Source organism: Lissotriton helveticus, chromosome 4_1, assembly GCF_964261635.1.
Source record: "Lissotriton helveticus chromosome 4_1, aLisHel1.1, whole genome shotgun sequence".
Lineage (NCBI taxonomy): Eukaryota > Metazoa > Chordata > Amphibia > Caudata > Salamandridae > Lissotriton > Lissotriton helveticus.
In genome coordinates, this window is record NC_136063.1 from 692,153,240 (window position 1) to 692,174,054 (window position 20,815).

At 49.5% G+C, this 20,815-nt stretch overlaps 1 protein-coding gene across 1 annotated transcript in view; it reads left to right on the top strand.

The window, feature by feature from the left end:
* Positions 1–1,412: 1,412 nt before the first annotated feature.
* Positions 1,413–20,815, top strand: part of LOC144828051 (uncharacterized) — a 108,196-nt gene continuing 88,793 nt past the window's right edge. Inside the window, exons 1-2 of the mRNA XM_078686186.1 lie at positions 1,413–1,818; positions 2,570–3,700. Of these exons, the coding sequence (XP_078542312.1) occupies positions 1,509–1,818; positions 2,570–3,700 (1,441 nt within the window). The 5' untranslated portion in view covers positions 1,413–1,508. The remainder of the gene's footprint in view (positions 1,819–2,569; positions 3,701–20,815) is intronic.

Below are 20,815 nucleotides of genomic sequence, written 5' to 3' on the forward strand. Positions count from 1 at the left end.
GAATGATGCACCATCGCGGTAGCGCACCCCGGACACCCGCGGTGCGTCACCGCCATGGTGCATTGCATACAGCCAATGGCATGGGTGTTCAATGTGGCATGATGCAGATTTGAATAATGCGGAAGCGGCGCGCCGCCGCCGCGGAGCCGGTCATTGGATGCTTTTGAATAAGGCTGACCCAGACAACCAATTGTAGCACCTTATCAGCTTCCTAACGACCCCATGGGCCTATAAATCTGTGGGAGTGAGCCACACATTCCCACTGCTCACAGAGCCTGCTGCCTGGGACCCTCTCCTGCTGCTGCCTGGGACCCTCTCCTGCTGCACACAGAGCCTGCTGCCTGGGACCCTCTCCTGCTGCTGCCTGGGACCCTCTCCTGCTGCACACAGAGCCTGCTGCCTGGGACCCTCTCCTGCTGCTGCCTGGGACCCTCTCCTGCTGCACACAGAGCCTGCTGCCTGGGACCCTCTCCTGCTGCTGCCTGGGACCCTCTCCTGCTGCTGCCTGGGACCCTCTCCTGCTGCACACAGAGCCTGCTGCCTGGGACCCTCTCCTGCTGCTGCCTGGGACCCTCTCCTGCTGCTGCCTGGGACCCTCTCCTGCTGCTGTCTGGGACCCTCTCCTGCTGCACACAGAGCCTGCTGCCTGGGACCCTCTCCTGCTGCTGCCTGGGACCCTCTCCTGCTGCACACAGAGCCTGCTGCCTGGGACACCTCACAACTCACTTCCGCCACAGGTCTGCCATATCCACAGGGATGTCAAGAACAGATAAGATCCGTGCCAGTCCATTCACGAGTGAGGAGCTGGATGTCCTTGTGAACGAGGTGCTGGCACAGTACCCACGGCTGTTTGGTGGCCCCAATGTCGTGGTAAGTCACCATGTAGGGAGCAGTAGGGCAGGGTGGTGTCAGACGTGTATTCATGATGCAGCTGTATGTTATTTTGGATGTGTGGTGCTGACAAACACTGACAGACAAGATGTTTGCTGGTGGTGGGAGTGTGTGTTTTGCATTATGACTCTGTCCTAGGCCAATACTTGTATGTGTGAGTGGGATGTGCTACTTTTTGGGGCAGACATGACCAACGGTTGTTTGCCTTGTAGCTGGTTGGACAGTGTCCGCTTGTGATGTAATTTCAGGGTGCCCCTGTAGTCATAGTCAGTGTGCCCCACAGAGTAGGTTCAGTGGCTGCCCTTCCAAAGTTTGTCCATCAGCCAACTTACATGCTACAGTTGCTGCACACTGATTAGTGGATATGCCACATCAATGCCCTGTACAATTTATGATTTACACAGTGCTGTCGATGCATTTGTGTTGAATCATCATTCTTCAGTGTGATAATCATGGAGACTACGAAGCTCAATGTGTGCATGCATTCACTAATGTTTATGCCACGCAGAGTGGCCTTGTGAGGGTACCCCCAGTTCTGGAGGGAGGGGGGTCACTGTGCGTCCAGATTCAGTGTCTGGCTGCTGTACTGATAGATGCTGACATATGACAATGTGTAAATGTTCATTAGTCCTTCTTTACTCTCATACCTGCAGCTCAAAGTACACCAACGTAAGGCTGTCTGGAGGGCCATAGCAGCAAAGGTGCGAGCCCTGGGGGTATCAAACAGACGACACACACACTGTCACAAGAGGTGGGACGACATCAGCCGGCTGGCTAAGCAAGTGGCAGAGATGAAGTTGGGGATGGTACCACGCACAGGGCGTGTGGCACGCCGCACCATGACTCCGCTGATGGCACGCATACTGGCAGTGACCTATCCAGACCTGGATGCACGTCTGAAGGGGCTTCAGCAGCAAGACAGCGATGGTGAGTATCCGGGGAGGGAGAGTTTGTCTGGGAGTGGATGCATGTGTAGAGTGCCTGTGTCTGCGGTGACACATGTGATGTGCGTGTGCTGCCATGCTGTGATATGTGATGTGAGTGGCAACTGTGATGTGTGTCTGTATGAGGCATTGGCCCACCATGGCCTTACTCTGCAGCTCCTGGCTGCAGTTTTCAGTCCTTGACATATATTTTGTTGTCCACATGGTCACTCTTCTTTGTGATGGTGGGTGTAGTCCCTATTATGCTGTACAGCTGTGTCCACTTAATGAGTGTTACACCATGTCAGTCTACTTTGCATGCACCTGCATGGTAGTGGCCCACACATCTGACAACAATGTGAACCCACATTGGCACATGGTGATTGTAATGGCCTATTTGACAATGTGGCATGTGTAGACAAAACAGGTGTGTGTATTCCCCTCTGGATCCCTTTAGGCTCTGGAAGTGGTGATGTTAGTTGTGGCTACATCATGTCCGTGGGGCAGGTCCATGTGGGCTAGGGGAACACCATCCATGGGCAGGGTGTAGTGCTGTGTGTCATCGACATTGGTCCACTCCTGCCTGTTTGTCCGCATGACAGGCACAGTTGTGGTGTAACTGGTGTGTAGCAGCACAATGATTTGAGGGTGTGGTGGTTACCATGTAGCTCTAGGCCTCTCATGTGCTGCATTGCTCTGATATCGTGTGACCAGACTATGACACTTATACAACCATGTTTCTGTCACTAATGCAGATTCGGAAGACACCACGGCGGAACATGATCCTGAAAGTGGTGGGGAGACCAGCACGACAGCGGCAGCAGAGCAGGGTGAGACGGAGCAAAGTGACACTGACCACACCAGCGCTACTGAGGGTGACAGGAGTATGCATGAGGAATCTGTGGCTGAGACACAGAGTACCACTTCATCTGATGGCAGGGGGGATGAGTCCCTGTTAGCAGCCACAGGGGATGGGGACTCTGCTGCTGCATCTGACTACCAACGGCCACTGCCCAGCCTCCCATCCACTTCCTCTGGGGCTGGCCGTATCCGTGTCACTAAGAGGGGACGTGTGACATTCACACATGGCACCGCAGCACCTGCACCTGTCCCCCCTGCTGCCCTCAGTGCAGAGTGCGTAGAGCTCCTGCGGCAACTTTGCGTGGGCCAGACCGCCCTGCTGAATGCCTTCAGTGCCCACGATTACAAAATAGGGCAGGTTCTGGCATTCATGGAGGGCATACACTCTGACGTGGGTGGCCTACATCGTACACTCCTGTCATTGTCAGGTACAGTGACGTCAGCCCTCCAACATGCCCCCTTTGCAGCTCAGGTGCCTGTGACGTCCACCCAGTCAGTGGCCACATCAGATGACAGTGAGCACTTGGGACATACATCAAGTAAACGTTACAACACTAGGAGCACAGCTCAGACCCAAAGCAAACAATCCCGTCCACAGACTCCATCCCCAAAGAAGGGCAGGGACCCCCCAATATGCACAGACAAGGTGAAGTCACAGAAGAGCAAGGCCAGAAGAACATTGTGTCAGACATCAGGCTCACATGCTGCTGAGCCATCACCAGATATTGACTCTGCTATGCCCACAGAGGATGTGTGGGATGTCATGACTACACCTGGGGTGAACACAGGGACACACCCACCTACCACATCAACCCCAGAACAAAGTACATCGAGGCAGGTGGAGGGAAGCCCTGTTGTGACCAGCCCAGTCATTGTGGCAAAGAAGGGCAGTGTAGTGGCCATCCCTGGCAAGAAGGGACAGGAGGGCAGTGTAGTGGCCATCCCTGGCAAGAAGGGACAGGAGGGCAGTGTAGTGGCCATCCCTGGCAAGAAGATACAGGAGGGCAGTGTAGTGGCCATCCCTGGCAAGAAGGGACAGGAGGGCAGTGTAGTGGCCATCCCTGGCAAGAAGGGACAGGAGGGCAGTGTAGTGGCCATCCCTGGCAAGAAGGGACAGGAGGGCAGTGTAGTGGCCATCCCTGGCAAGAAGGGACAGGAGGGCAGTGTAGTGGCCATCCCTGGCAAGAAGGGACAGGAGGGATGTGTAGTGGCCATCCCTGGCAAGAAGGGACAGGAGGGCAGTGTAGTGGCCATCCCTGGGGTAAGTGGGAAGGTGGTCACTGTGGGGGGTACACCTTCCAGAGAGGCTAAAGTGGTCCGGAGGCGTAGTCAGCACAAGCGTACTGCAGGATCAAGCACTTCTCCAGAGGGAGTGGCAGTCTCTGCCCCTGAAGTGGAACAGTTGGGGGGTGTGCAGGTGGTGTCAACGCCACTTCCCATCAACCCCATGACAGGGAAGCAAATTCATATTCCAAAGAAGTGGAAGGGCACCCCTCCAACCTCTCCCACCCACACTGTGTCAAGGGCGTGCATGACTCCACCTCCACGTGCCACGGTGCCACCTGGTCCGCACAGCCCTCCACCTTGCAGGCCCTCTGTTATAGCCACACCACATGTCCCTCTGTCACACCAGTCAAGTCGACCTGCAGTCCCTGACACACAGCCAGGTTCCACTCCACATGACAGCCAGGAGTGAGTTGTCAACACCCTCAGACGCCTGTGCCACACATAGGTGTGCTACAGTACACCATTGTTAGCGATGTGGGTGTGTTCCTGGGCCTGTTGCTCTGATGTGCTCTCCCCTGCCAGGGACTCTGGGCCTGTTGCTCTGATGTGCTCTCCCCTGCCAAGGACACTGGGCCTGTTGCTCTGATGTGCTGTACCCTGCCCTGCCAAGGACACTGGGCCTGTTGCTCTGATGTGCTCTCCCCTGCCAAGGACACTGGGCCTGTTGCTCTGATGTGCTGTACCCTGCCCTGCCAAGGACACTGGGCCTGTTGCTCTGATGTGCTGTACCCTGCCCTGCCAAGGACACTGGGCCTGTTGCTCTGATGTGCTGTACCCTGCCAAGGACACTGGGCCTGTTGCTCTGATGTGCTCTCCCCTGCCAGGGACTCTGGGCCTGTTGCTCTGATGTGCTCTCCCCTGCCAAGGACACTGGGCCTGTTGCTCTGATGTGCTCTCCCCTGCCAAGGACACTGGGCCTGTTGCTCTGATGTGCTGTACCCTGCCCTGCCAAGGACACTGGGCCTGTTGCTCTGATGTGCTGTACCCTGCCCTGCCAAGGACACTGGGCCTGTTGCTCTGATGTGCTGTACCCTGCCCTGCCAAGGACACTGGGCCTGTTGCTCTGATGTGCTCTCCCCTGCCAGGGACTCTGGGCCTGTTGCTCTGATGTGCTCTCCCCTGCCAAGGACACTGGGCCTGTTGCTCTGATGTGCTGTACCCTGCCCTGCCAAGGACACTGGGCCTGTTGCTCTGATGTGCTGTACCCTGCCCTGCCAAGGACACTGGGCCTGTTGCTCTGATGTGCTGTACCCTGCCCTGCCAAGGACACTGGGCCTGTTGCTCTGATGTGCTCTCCCCTGCCAGGGACTCTGGGCCTGTTGCTCTGATGTGCTCTCCCCTGCCAAGGACACTGGGCCTGTTGCTCTGATGTGCTGTACCCTGCCCTGCCAAGGACACTGGGCCTGTTGCTCTGATGTGCTGTACCCTGCCCTGCCAAGGACACTGGGCCTGTTGCTCTGATGTGCTCTCCCCTGCCAGGGACTCTGGGCCTGTTGCTCTGATGTGCTCTCCCCTGCCAAGGACACTGGGCCTGTTGCTCTGATGTGCTCTCCCCTGCCAGGGACACTGGGCCTGTTGCTCTGATGTGCTGTACCCTGCCCTGCCAAGGACACTGGGCCTGTTGCTCTGATGTGCTCTCCCCTGCCAGGGACTCTGGGCCTGTTGCTCTGATGTGCTCTCCCCTGCCAAGGACACTGGGCCTGTTGCTCTGATGTGCTGTACCCTGCCCTGCCAAGGACACTGGGCCTGTTGCTCTGATGTGCTCTCCCCTGCCAAGGACTCTGGGCCTGTTGCTCTGATGTGCTCTCCCCTGCCAGGGACTCTGGGCCTGTTGCTCTGATGTGCTCTCCCCTGCCAAGGACACTGGGCCTGTTGCTCTGATGTGCTCTCCCCTGCCAAGGACACTGGGCCTGTTGCTCTGATGTGCTGTACCCTGCCCTGCCAAGGACACTGGGCCTGTTGCTCTGATGTGCTGTACCCTGCCCTGCCAAGGACACTGGGCCTGTTGCTCTGATGTGCTCTCCCCTGCCAGGGACTCTGGGCCTGTTGCTCTGATGTGCTCTCCCCTGCCAAGGACACTGGGCCTGTTGCTCTGATGTGCTGTACCCTGCCCTGCCAAGGACACTGGGCCTGTTGCTCTGATGTGCTCTCCCCTGCCAAGGACTCTGGGCCTGTTGCTCTGATGTGCTCTCCCCTGCCAGGGACTCTGGGCCTGTTGCTCTGATGTGCTCTCCCCTGCCAAGGACACTGGGCCTGTTGCTCTGATGTGCTCTCCCCTGCCAAGGACACTGGGCCTGTTGCTCTGATGTGCTGTACCCTGCCCTGCCAAGGACACTGGGCCTGTTGCTCTGATGTGCTGTACCCTGCCCTGCCAAGGACACTGGGCCTGTTGCTCTGATGTGCTGTACCCTGCCCTGCCAAGGACACTGGGCCTGTTGCTCTGATGTGCTCTCCCCTGCCAGGGACTCTGGGCCTGTTGCTCTGATGTGCTCTCCCCTGCCAAGGACACTGGGCCTGTTGCTCTGATGTGCTGTACCCTGCCCTGCCAAGGACACTGGGCCTGTTGCTCTGATGTGCTGTACCCTGCCCTGCCAAGGACACTGGGCCTGTTGCTCTGATGTGCTCTCCCCTGCCAGGGACTCTGGGCCTGTTGCTCTGATGTGCTCTCCCCTGCCAAGGACACTGGGCCTGTTGCTCTGATGTGCTGTACCCTGCCCTGCCAAGGACACTGGGCCTGTTGCTCTGATGTGCTGTACCCTGCCCTGCCAAGGACACTGGGCCTGTTGCTCTGATGTGCTGTACCCTGCCCTGCCAAGGACACTGGGCCTGTTGCTCTGATGTGCTCTCCCCTGCCAGGGACTCTGGGCCTGTTGCTCTGATGTGCTCTCCCCTGCCAAGGACACTGGGCCTGTTGCTCTGATGTGCTGTACCCTGCCCTGCCAAGGACACTGGGCCTGTTGCTCTCATGTGCTCTCCCCTGCCAGGGACTCTGGGCCTGTTGCTCTGATGTGCTCTCCCCTGCCAAGGACACTGGGCCTGTTGCTCTGATGTGCTCTCCCCTGCCAGGGACTCTGGGCCTGTTGCTCTGATGTGCTCTCCCCTGCCAAGGACACTGGGCCTGTTGCTCTGATGTGCTCTCCCCTGCCAGGGACACTGGGCCTGTTGCTCTGATGTGCTGTACCCTGCCCTGCCAAGGACACTGGGCCTGTTGCTCTGATGTGCTTTCCCCTGCCAGGGACTCTGGGCCTGTTGCTCTGATGTGCTCTCCCCTGCCAAGGACACTGGGCCTGTTGCTCTGATGTGCTGTACCCTGCCCTGCCAAGGACACTGGGCCTGTTGCTCTGATGTGCTCTCCCCTGCCAAGGACTCTGGGCCTGTTGCTCTGATGTGCTCTCCCCTGCCAGGGACTCTGGGCCTGTTGCTCTGATGTGCTCTCCCCTGCCAAGGACACTGGGCCTGTTGCTCTGATGTGCTCTCCCCTGCCAAGGACACTGGGCCTGTTGCTCTGATGTGCTGTACCCTGCCCTGCCAAGGACACTGGGCCTGTTGCTCTGATGTGCTGTACCCTGCCCTGCCAAGGACACTGGGCCTGTTGCTCTGATGTGCTGTACCCTGCCCTGCCAAGGACACTGGGCCTGTTGCTCTGATGTGCTCTCCCCTGCCAGGGACTCTGGGCCTGTTGCTCTGATGTGCTCTCCCCTGCCAGGACACTGGGCCTGTTGCTCTGATGTGCTCTCCCCTGCCAGGGACTCTGGGCCTGTTGCTCTGATGTGCTCTCCCCTGCCAAGGACACTGGGCCTGTTGCTCTGATGTGCTCTCCCCTGCCAGGGACTCTGGGCCTGTTGCTCTGATGTGCTCTCCCCTGCCAGGGACTCTGGGCCTGTTGCTCTGATGTGCTGTACCCTGCCCTGCCAAGGACTTTGCACTTCCCGATTGTGATTCACCAGTGCATAGTTTATGGCATTTGCACATGATTTTGAGAGTTGCTGTTGTCTACTTATGTTGTGTAGCTACATCTGTGCAATATGTGAATAAATACAGTACATTATGGTGTGTTTTCTCTCTCTCCTTACTGATTAAAGTCATTTTCTTGTTTGACTGAGTTCCATGGTCTATTTTGTACATCACCATTGCAAGGTTCTATGTGGCCATATGATTTTTAGACAGGGGGACAGGTTCTTCAGTCCATTGTGGCCCTGCTGATGTTGTACTCTGTGATGGTTATTTGGCAGGCCATGCAGTTTTCGTGTGGGCGAATTGCTATTGCTGCATACACTGTTCACAGGTCACCTTGGGGGACACTGGCAGCACAGGGTGTGCAGCTGTGCTGTGGTGTAGTAGATGTTTATGATGTGATGAGGTGTGTGTTTCCCTTTCTGTGTGCCCTGGCGTGTATGTGTATGGTCGTCTTGTGTTGGCCCTTGGTCCTGGTGGCATGGCTTACATGGCATGTGTGTGGCAGAGGTGTGCAGTGTGAAGGGTGTTAGTTTGTAGTGTATGTATGTGTGCCCCTGTATGGTGTGAGACACACATGTGTCAGGCAGGAGTTGTATGCCTGTTGTATGTTTTGTCTTGCCCTGTGTGGATGTTTGTATACAATTGTGTGGGCTGTGGGGAGTGCACTGGTGTTGTGTGTCCGTTGTCAGGCAATCCTGCTGTGCCTTTGTCCCTGGTTGTGTGTCGCAGTGTGTGTGTATTGTGCTTGTTGTTACAGTGCTTGTTGATGTGCAAGGGGGTGCACGGGATTGGCACCTGGCCTGTGACTACTTCGGGTGGTGTGCAGTGTTGGTCGGGGTGGTGTGTCGCTGTGATGTTTGGAATGTGTCCATGCCTTGGTGTTGCCCTGCCTTCTGCATTGTGCGCATGTGTTGACCGCGGCGGTGACGTGTCCGTGACCGTGACGTTGCTGCAGGTTGGCCGACGTTGTGTGTTCCGGATGCCGTGGGGTGCCTTGTTGTGAGGTGGGTGATGTGTGGGTGCCCATGTGGATGTGTTGTGCCCCCCAGCAGGATGCCAGTGTGGTGCTTGGGACCTGTGTCGGCATGTGTGTTGTGTGGTGTATATGTGTAGTGACGTACCTGCGGCGGCGTCCGCGGCGGCCCATCTGGCGATAGTGTTGCAGCAGGTACATGACCGGATGCATGTGGAGGGCTGGGTCCATGGGGTTCATGTCGGATCTCGGCGTGCGTGCTCCGCTGTAGACTTTCCGCCTGCTAGAGCTGTGCGGTGTCTCCGGTGCGGTGCGTCAGCTTGTTTGGCCCATCCTAATTTGTCGAGCGGGGCGGACGTCATCGACCGCGGCGGAGGGTCTCGATTGGCTGCAGCCGCCGCGGTGGCGGGCGCACCTTGATGGCGGAGCGAGGCGCTCCGCGGCGGACGGGAAATGACCTGTGTTTACATATCCTAATGTGGCGGACGTGATTTCCACTGCTAGCGGGCGGAAAAAGCTGTTTTTCCGCCCCGCCATCGTTTCGGTAGTGCCACCGCCCGACATCCTAATGGACCCCTTTCTGTTAAGAAGGGAGTTATCAGGCCAGGAGCAAAAAAGGTCAAGTAAAAGTTTAACATCCCAAACAGATTGATATTTAGGCCTGGGGGGCCTTTTAAGTCTGATACTTTTAAGGACTCTACAAATAATAACATTATTACCTACCATCTTACCGTTGACAATAGAGTGTCCTGCGGAAATGGCAGACCTATAACAGTTAATAGATCTATAGGAGAGACCACTGTCGAAAAGTTCCACTAGGAAATTGACTATATTAACGATAGGAGCTTCCACGGGATCCAAGTCCCTTTCCAAGCACCAACTAGACAATTTTTTCCAGATGTTATTATATCTGTAGTGTGTTCCAGGTGCCCAAGATTCTCTGAGGAGTGTGAGAGCAGATGACGAAAGTCCAGACAATTGGTTAGATTGCCTGACACTTTCCAGGCAAGAAGGTTCAGGTTCCCTGAAAGAACCAGGTGGTGATCTTCTCTGTTGGCGTTTAGGAGGGGTCCTTGAGAAGCCGGAATTAGGAGGGGAACGTCGCAAGAAAGTTCCAGAGCTGTGGGGAACCAAGCTTGAGACGGCCAGAAAGGGGTTATCAGGACTAGAGAGCACTGTTCCTGTCTCACTTTCTGCAGAACCCTTTGGATCATAGCAAAGGGGGGAAAGGCGTAGGGGCGGAGAGGAGCCCAGGGTTGGAGGAAAGCGTTGACAGCAAGAGCACCTGGGTCTGGCATCCAGCTGAAATATTGTGGAAGTTGGAAGGACAAACGGCTTGCAAAAAGGTCCACATCGAAAGAACCCAAATAGTGAGCCAGAGAATTGAAAACGGTCGGATTGAGTTTCCAGTCGCTGTAATCTACAAGGAATCTCGAGTTCCAATTCGCTGAGAGATTGGATTTCCCAGGGAGGTATTCTGCCCTCAGGGAGATCTTGTGTTCTAGACAGAACATCCAGAGTTTCTTGGCTAGATCTGATAGGTCGGCAGATCTCGTACCGCCAAGACGGTTGATATATACGAGACTGCAGAAACGTTGTCCATCTTCAGGAGAACGGATCTGCCCTGAAGAGATTGTCTGAAGCTCATCAATGCATAGTGCCCGGCCGTCATTTCTAAGAAATTTATATGGTGGGAAGACTCCGAAGGGGTCCATACACCACCAGTGTCCTGGTCGAGGAGACGAGCACCCCAACCATGAAGGCTGGCGTCTGACGCTAGAACCAAAGATAGCTCTTCCATTCCAGGCGTCCAAATTGTCCAGTCGCCAAGAAAGTTCCAGTCTGGCTTCTTCGTCCCGAGAAACATGGTCTCCGTACCAAAGACCGGATCTGAGAGTTTTGGCTTTTACTATCTGAAGAGCACGGTAGTTCAGGGGACCAGGGAAGATAGCATGGTCGAGGAAGAAAGAAGACCAAGAAGTCTGGCCAACTCTCTGAGGGAGAGAGACTGATGTCTGAGGACAAATTTGATCTCCTTCCGAATTTTAGAAATCTTCTTTTTGGGGAGTAGGAGGAGACACCTGGATGTGTCCACAGTGAAGCCTAGGAACTCCAGAGATTTGGAGGGTAGAAGGATATATTTTTCTCTGTTTATAATGAACCCAAGGCTCTCTATGAGGTTCATGGAGGTTTGCAGATCTTCTAGAATCTGTGAGTGGGATTGGGACATTACCAAGATATCGTCTAAATAGATGATGAGACGAATACCCCTGGCTCTTAGGACGGAGACTATCGGTCTCATGATCTTGGTGAAACACCAAGGGGCGGATGAAAGACCGAAAGGGAGGGCCTGAAATTGAAAAAGGCGATAGTCCCAAATAAATTGGAGAAAAGGTTGATGTTCTATTGCCATGGGTATGGTAAAATAGGCATCTTTTAAGTCCAGTTTGACCAACCAATCTCCTTTGAGTAGAAGGTCCCTGAGCAGATGGATGCCTTCCATCTTGAAATGACAGTAGACAAGGTACTTGTTTAACTCCCGAAGGTTTATTACTGGACGCCAACCCTTGTCTTTCTTTTCGACTAGGAAAAGGGTGCTTACAAAATTCTTTTGAGACCAAGGAACCTCTATTATTGCGCACTTCTTCAACATAGAGGAAACCTCTGACGATCTCTAGATGTTCTGAAGAAAGAACCAGAGGATTGGGAGTGACAGATTGGAAAGGAATCTCTGTGAAATCTATTTTGAAACCCTGAACTGTTTCGAGAACCCACGGGTCTTGAGTCAAAGATTCCCAGACGTGAATGAAATGTTTGAGCCTGCCCCCGACCTTTGGAGGGGGAGAAGAAAGAGAAGCACTTACTTTGGGTGGTGTTGTTGGAAGCACCACGAGCGGGGAAGCCTCTTCCGCGTGAACCTCTTCCTCTCTGTGGGTAGTACTGTCTGGTGTTGGAGGGGTAGAAGCCTCTACCGGATGAACCTCTTCCTCTTCCGTAAGTGAAGGGCCGGAAATTCCCTCGGCCGGAAAAATGGCCCCTTCTACCGGCCTGACCAAAAACACGTTTCATATTGTTTTGGGCTTTGTCCAAAGCTGTAAATGTTGCGACGTATTTGCCAAGAGTTTTAATCATATCCTCTCCGAAGAGGAGGCGTTTGGCTTACAAGATGGCTCTTTTTCTGCAAGATCCCCGAGTTTCAGGTTGATTCTAATAAGCACAGATTTCCTCCTTTCAATATTGAGCGAGGAATTAGCATTTCCAAGGAGTACTATGGCTCTATGGCTCAAACCTTTTATTAGGTTTATATCCAAGGGTGTGTTGGAAATATGCGATTCCTCAGCAAGGTCGAGGATCCTAGTAAGGGGGCCTAGTAGGTCAAGAAGACGATGTTGACAGGCTTTAAGAGCCCTCTCCAGGCCTTTTCTTGGATCCTTGCCCAACTTAAACAAGAACTTAATCAGGTCGGGGTCTAAGTTAGGTGTTTGACAGACTTTACCCTCTATGAATGGGCGAGGAGACTCGGACCTCATGGTGTTGCGCGATTCTCTTTCTAGAGAGTTCCTCAGCCATTTGGTCACGAATTTAGCTATGTGATCGTGTGGATACCACTTTTTACTGTTAGAGTGGGAGATGTTTTTTGGGGAGAACATTTCCTCACCGAGAGGGTCCAGGATCGCGTCCTTCGACGAGGGGGAGAATCCGCCTCTGAGAAAGTGTTAAGGTCCCAGTCATCAGTGTCTTGCTCATCAAGATCCAGGATGAAATCGTCGTCGGGATCGTCGAAGAACTCGTCTTCCTCAGAGTTGGATTGACACTGGCACTGACTATAGTTGCGCCGCTGAGGGCGCCCAGCAAATTCGTGCCGCTAGGGGCACCCAAAGCATGTGTGCCGTGAGGGGCACCCTTACCTTTTGGGGCGCCTTGGCCTCCCATGCTTTTTGAGGTGCTTGGACCTCCCATCTGATTTGAGGTAGCGCGACCTCCATCAGTGCTTAGGCAATGTTTAGTTTTTTTAATAGCCTTAGAGTGTTCAACTTCCGTATCGGAAGTGTTGTCAAGTAAAAGGGACCTTTTATTAGAGATGACCTCACGCAATGTATCTAACATGCAGGACCTCATTTCCTTTTGAAGGAAAGACTTGAAAGCGTCGCTGTTATGATTGGGCGAGCTTGACACAGCGTCATCTGACTCTAAATCAGACATGGCAGGTAAGTAATATAATAAGGCTGAGTTGTTAAAAGAGTTATCTCTTTTATTATGAATTAAAATTAAAATAAAATATTTTATAATAACAAAATAATTATAAATAACAATAAGGGGGTGTTTTAATGATAATAATTAGCCCATCAGCGCTAAGGAGGCGTGAGAGGCGGGAGACCCTGTGTGACTATCGCCGCTATTGTACATACTCAACGCAGGTATGTCGAAGGATTTCTTACTGTCCCATAAAAGGCCTCAAGCCCACTGCAACGGTGTGCTCCTCCCTGGAAATTGGCACGGCCCCGTTTGCTGTACTCATTGTCGTATGACACTGACCCCGAACTCCCCCATGGAAACATTCTCAGAACCCCCTAGTGTACGGGGTGGATTAATTAATGCACAATCCTTATCCAAGAACGCCCAGAACATCTATGACCTTATTGTCGAAAATCACTTGGATTGGCTTTTGGTTACAGAAACATGGCTAAAGCCCTGGTGTAATCCTGATCTAGCTATAGCTCTCCCACATAATTTTCTTATCCAACGTATGGATAGACCCGAACAACGGGGAGGGGGCCTCGCTATCATCTACCGCAATACCCTGAAGTGTTCCTCTCAAGAACTAACGGATATTAAGGGAGCAGAGGCATTAGCATTCTCTTTGGAGATTCATGACACTTTCGTCTTCTCTGGGGCCCTCATCTATCGCCCCCCGGGGCCACCATCGAAGTTCTTGGAGGTTCTCAGATGATGTCCTGAGTGAATTAGCACTCAGATTTTCCCAATTTTCTGTATTAGGTGACCTAAATGTGCACCTTGATTCCCCTAACGAACCTGGAGTGGGCTGTTTTATTGATAATATTGATGTCTTAGGGCTTACACTTGTGAACCAGGAACCTACCCATCAGGCGGGGCATCTGCTGGACTGCATTTGCTCAAACTCAACCAGCCTGAGAGTCAAATCTCCTAGCCCTCAAACTTGGACGGATCATTTTTTTATTCCTTTTAACATTGTATGGAACTTGAAATCCATCACTAATTCTATGACGCGCACAAATAAACCCAAGTCCAAACCTATCCCTAATTGGAAATTATTGGCCACTAGAACTGAGGTAATTGATATGTTAAAAGATAGTATACCCGTTCTAACCGATCTTACCCCAGCGGACAATCAGATCTTTTGTGACTGGATCGCCAAAGCGGGAACCCTGCTAAGTTCACCTGGAAACAATAACTGTAAAACCATCATGTCTAAAAAGAGTGCCCCTTGGTTCTCAATGACTTTGAAACTCGAGCTAGGTGAGGTCAGAGTACTGGAACGGAGATGGCGTCGAAATTATGATGCCACCGCCTGTAACATCTACAAGGCAGCGCGACGGAAGTATCACGCAGGAATAAAATCCGCAAAAAACTCCCACTATCTACAGGCCTTATCCATGGCAGGCCAGGAACAAAAAGCTATTTTCAAGATTGTCAAGGATTTTATGAAACTATCAGCTCTATCGCAAGAGATTCCTCCATCTCAAGAGCTCTGTAATGCGATATCTGATTATTTTGATAATAAGATCCTCGCTATCGTGAACACTTTTCCACCAGGAGCAACCGCGACCGCGGATGCTGAACAGATAGTGGAGACAACGACCTATCCCTGCTTTGAGAAATTTGCCCCAGTATCTCTTGAAGAAACCTCCAAGGCAATCTTGGCTTGCAAATCGGGATCCCCTTTTGACCCCTGCCCCCCTCCGGCGTTGCATACTTTGGTAGAGATGGTTAATCCTATAATCAATAGGATCATTAATTCCTCTCTAACTACGTCAAACATTCCTAAAGAGTGGAAGCTTGCAGCTGTCAAGCCTCTCCAAAAAAAGGCGCTTGCTGATCCCACCACCCTTTCCAATCTGCGTCCTATTTCCTTGCTACCTGTCCTGTTTAAACTGACTGAAAAGTTGGTCAATAGTCAACTGACTAACTTTTTGGAGAAGAACAATATTCTCCATCCTAATCAGTCAGGATTCCGGTCAGAACATTCTACCGAGACGGCCCTGCTTTTTACCGCAGAGACCCTACGGGCGGCAATGGATCAAGGAAAGAAGGCTGCCCTTATCCTACTTGACCTGTCGGCAGCCTTCGATACGGTCTCACATAACATCCTAGTGGACCGGTTGGCTGCCGCAGGGGTAGGAGGACAGGTCTTGGCGTGGCTTAGGAATTTCCTCAGCAATAGACGCCAAGTCACAGTGCTAGGCCAATATCAGTCTGAGGCTAAAGACGTCAGCTCAGGGGTCCCTCAGGGCTCAAGCCTGAGTCCTGTACTTTTTAATCTGTACATGGTACCCCTAGTGAAACTGATCGCGTCATTCCAGATCAGTTCCATTTCATATGCTGACGATACTCAGCTCATACTGGTGCTGGATAGGGAGCGGACAGGTGCCGAGGAAGACCTCAAGGAATGCTTAGCAGCAACTTTTAAATGGATGACCAACAACCATTTAAAGTGCAACGCCGGAAAAACAGAAATTCTACCAGTCGGGAGTCATAATTTGTTTTCCCCAAAAATGTGTTGGCCAGTGGAGGCAGATGCTCCTCCCAATACAATTACTTCTGCCCGCAATTTGGGTATCAAATTTGACGATCAATTATCTTTTAAACCCCAAGCTGTGGCAGTGGCAGGGATGTGCTTTCAGATCATAAAAGCACTGAGGAAGTTTTTTGATCTACTTCCGTTATCGGCGAGGAAAACAGTCGCAGTGGCTTTAATAAGCTCTAGGCTAGACTATTGTAACGGGCTGTATGCTGGAGCCAATAAAATCGTTCTCCACAGGTTACAAATGGTCCAAAATGCGGCGGCCCGCCTCGTACTGCGTTGGCCTCGTAGGTCTTCAGCCTCAGCAGCACTTAACATTCTTCACTGGCTGCCAATAGGTAAAAGAATTCTGTTTAAAATTCTTTTAATTACCTTTAGGGCATTTTACCAACGAGGTCCAAAATACATATGTAACGGGTTCAAAAGATATCACCCGACGCGCTGTCTAAGGTCTGCCAGTCAGAATTTACTTACTCTGCCTCGGTTCAAACTGGCTACAAAGGGTGGTAAATCCCTTTTTGTTTTGGGCGCTAGGGCCTGGAATAAGCTTCCCCCCTTTTTACGTTCATTTTCCCAAGAAACTTCCTTCAGGAAAGCATTGAAAACTTGGATCTTCTCTTTGCCTGATGACATGTGTAGGACTCTGGTATAATTGTGGTGTAGAATGCAGGACATCCTTTTTTCCCTCCAACTCTTCCATCTGAGTTGTGCGAGCGCCAAGATACTCCCTGGAGTGAAAGCTGCGCGTTAGAAATGTCTCTTACATTACATTACATTACATAGTTTAAGTATTAGTAATTGAGGTTATAAATCAGCCCTTTTTTTTAAATATATTTTTTATTTATGAACCTAAACTAACCTAACCAAAGTTCTGTTTTAATTCGGGTAGAGTTAAAAGGTCAGGAAATTGAGGGTTGCGCTCGAAAGGCAGGAAAAGCTGGTTGAAGAGTGCAGTCGATAAAGCCCGACTTGAAAAGGTAACCGAAGCGCTCGAGCAGCTTGACGAGCTACACGGAGGAATGGACCTTAGCAGGTACACATCATTGCGCTTCTGTTGCCCAGGTACATTCCTCCGGTCCCAAGGGTAGAACTGGCGATGTCGGGCTTAGCGGGAGGTTTTGAAGAATCGGTATGTTGGGGAGAGCGGGAGGTGATACAACCGGCATCCCGGTAAGACAGACTTAGCCCACAAAGGCGGCAGGAGGCCGGAGTACGCACAACGCGTCGGTAAGCAAGGAGAACATTGGAGTGAAGGCGAAACAGAAGTTGACGACCATAGATTGGAAGTCGAGGGAGAGGAGGGGGGGATCGCAGCGAGACAAAGCGATCGAGGGAGGGGTGGGGAGCGAGACACAGCGCGAATTCAGGAAAGGTGCCGTAGCTTGTCGAAATACCTAAGCACATTGTAAGGTATAAGCACCATATCAATATAATATACAATAATATACAATAAGTAAATAGGAATAGATTAAGAAACAAGGTAACAACAGGATTGAAGAGTAGCACTTATCTGTTGTGAGCCGCATTTAAAAGAGGCAGCTCTACTCCTGCTCATGCCTTATATTGTTGACGTGATGTCATCTAATTCTTTGTTTTACCTTTGTGATGTAAGCGGCTGTTGTGAGTTGGCATTAAAGGATTAATGCATAATGTAGCCTCCTTGTCTTGTAATGAAATTAATGGGAAGGGACCAGGGTCTTATGCACAAATTGTAGAACGCATTTTGGGGATACACCCCTCTAAGGTAAAAAATACTACATGAATGCGATAACACTATGATGCTATAGGAAATCCGGTCAAATCTTCCGTGCAACTTTACTGATAGTATGTACATGAATTATTAACTGTTTGATGTTGAAATGTTTTTATTATTCAGCACTTGAGCACTTTATTAATCGCCAGGAAAAACAATTGTAATGTATGTGGATACATATATTCAAAGATGGCCATCGCTTTTGCCATATTTTACCATCTTCTATGTCGATGAACTGAATAGTGACCAGTGGGGTTTAAAATGGCGATTGTTTCTTAACACAAACTGACACTGACGAAGATGGAATAGCGAAACACGTCTGTCTGGGGTGAGGGGGTTTGCAATGAATAATTTAGAAATCGGATACCTGTGTGCTTGCCGTCTTTTCGACTATATCAAGTTGGGACGTGCTGCAATATATATATATATATATATATATATATATATATATATATATATATATATATATATATATATATATATATATATATATATATATATATATATATATATATATATATATATATATATATATATATATATATATATATATATATATATATATATATATGTTAATATGTATATATTTATTTATATATATATATATATTTATTACCTACTGGCAGTCGCCAGTAGTTAGTTATAGTTCATAAAATTGCAAAATTCTATTCCCAATAACTTTGGTGCCGATTGACGAATCTTCGCAAAATTTTCAAAATTTCTGGCACGCTTCGGTCTGCTCCTGAAAGTTTCGGGGTGATGGGGTGATTCACCAAGCGGGGGCCGAGAAAAAAGGGGGGTCCCAAAACGTGTTTTCTCCATGCAATTTTCCATAGGAAAATTTAGACACAGCTACAGTCTAAACTGCTTAACGGAATTACACCAACTTTGGTGAAAAGGTAGCCCTTGGTTCAGAAAGAGCCCTTTTTTGTTAAATGGTGTAAATCTGTTCAGTAGTTCATGAGGAATTAAAATAGGAAAAAGTGTCAATATCTGGGCAGAGCCTAACCACACATCTCATCGTGAGATCTGATTGGCTGTGAGCACTTCATCCAAGAAGTGTTGGCAGCAATCTTGGGACCAATATACATGATGGCACCTCATTAAAAAGCATTGCAGTTAATAGAAGGTTTTAAGACTTTAGTTACATTATAAATCATTTGTTGATGGTACCATACTCATTTTAGGAATTGTGGTGTGTTCTTAGGTGATTTTACCATGTGATAAAGCCTTCTGCTTGGATATCATGAATCATGTTTGAGAGAAAACTATTTTCTCATGCTTTTCCCACAGGGGTTTGGAAGGTGATCTATAAGCTAAACTGAGAGCATATTTTCTGTAAATTCACATTATCTTTCTCATTCATGTGAGAATGAAGTCTGACATTCTCAGTAAAACATGTACATCCAAAAAGGGCAGAGACTGTCTGTTGATTCCTTTGTGTTCTACTGCAGCTACCCAGAGTGTTCTAAAGAAAAACTAGAGCGCTAACAGTCCTACTTATGGCAAACGTATTGCACACATGAAGCCATCTTGATTGGAATAAAGTGATAACATTTAATTTAAAAAGGAACAAAATGAGGGGGGTTCATTTTGCCATAGAAAGTATGATTAGTGCTGCAGAAAGAGAAATTAGGGCACATTTTGAATGACTTCTCAAATCCTCAAACTCTGACATGCAGACTGAAACATGCACTTTCAATACCAGCAGCAGACTTCCCTGGTGAGCAGTAGCTTTACCAGAGTGATCTAATAGGCAACTAGAGTTCTAACATTCTGAATTTATGGCACATGTGTGACACATCTGAATGCCTTCTTGATGGAATCAATGTAAAAAACTGAAAGTATTTCCTACTGAGGAAACTGTAGTAAATGAGAAAATTCGGAAACTTCATAACAAATAAGTCTCCCAAGATGGCCACCAGAGCCAAAAGAGCCAAAATTTAGCACAAATATCACCTAGATGTAGCCCAAGTATGGCTCAATGACAGAATGTCCCAGAGTGTTCTAAAGAACAACTAGAGCGCTAACAGTCTTACTTATGACAAAAGTATGGCACGCCTGAAGCCATCTTGATTGGAATTCAGTGGTAACACTGAAAACATTTAATTTGCAAAGGAACAAAATGAGGGGGTTCATTTTGCCACAGAAGTTATGATTAGTGCTGCAGAAAGAAAAATGAGGGTACATTTTGACTTCTCAAATCCTCGTCTATTTCATTAAAATATTCTGACATGCAGACTGAAACATGCACTTTGCATACCAGACCTGACTTCCCTGGTGAGCAGTAGCTTTACTACAGTGATCTAATGAGCAACCAGAGTGCTAACATTCAGAATTTATGGCAAATGTGTGACACATCTGAATGCCTTCTTGATGGAACCAAAGTAAACAACTGAAAGTATTTTCTACTGAGGAGACTGCAGTAAATGAGGAAATTAGGAAACTTCATAACAAATACATCTCCCAAGATGGCCACCGGAGACTAAAGAGCCCAAATGTAGCACAAATATTATCCAGATGTAGCCCATGTATAGCTCAATGACAGAATGTCCCAGAGTGTTCTTAAGAACAACTAGAGCACTTACTGTCTTACTTATGACAAACGTATGGCACACCTGAAGCCATCTTGATTGGAATAAACGAGTAACACTTAAAACATTTTATTTAAAAAGGAACACAATGAGGGGGTTCATATTGCCATAGAACGTATGATTAGTGCTGAAGAAAGAAAAATTAGGGCACATTTGGAGTGACTTCTCAAATCCTCTTCTATTTCATTCAAATATTCTGACATGCAGACTGAAACATGCACTTTTAATACCAGTAGCAGACTTCCATGGTGAGCAGTAGCTTTACTACAGTGATCTAACGAGCAACTAGAGTGCTAACAATCAGAATGTATGGCAAATATGTGACATATCTGAATACCTTCTTGATGGAATCAAAGTAAACAACTGAAAGGATTTCCTACTGAGGAGACTGCAGTAAATGAGGAAATTAGGAAACTTCATAACAAATAAATCTCCCAAGAGGGCCACCAGAGACAAAAGAGCCCAAATGTAGCACAAATATCACCCAGATGTAGCCCACATGTAGCCCAATGACAAAAGTATGCAAAACACTTTTTATTTTTTGTGTTTTTGCAGTTTTATATAGTGCAGACATGTCAGGGTTAGTAGTGCTTTACATGAGCATTGTTTACATCACACAAGAACAAATTAATTTTGGTTGTAGACATGGAGAGATTAAGGGGGATATTAGCAAGAACCTCATTAAAATTATCACTGCTTTAGCGGCAGGAAACTGTCGCTAAAATGGCAATAATGATCTTGCTAATATGCCGTATAGAATTCCAATAGAAGCCCAGGTTAGATGTCCTTCAT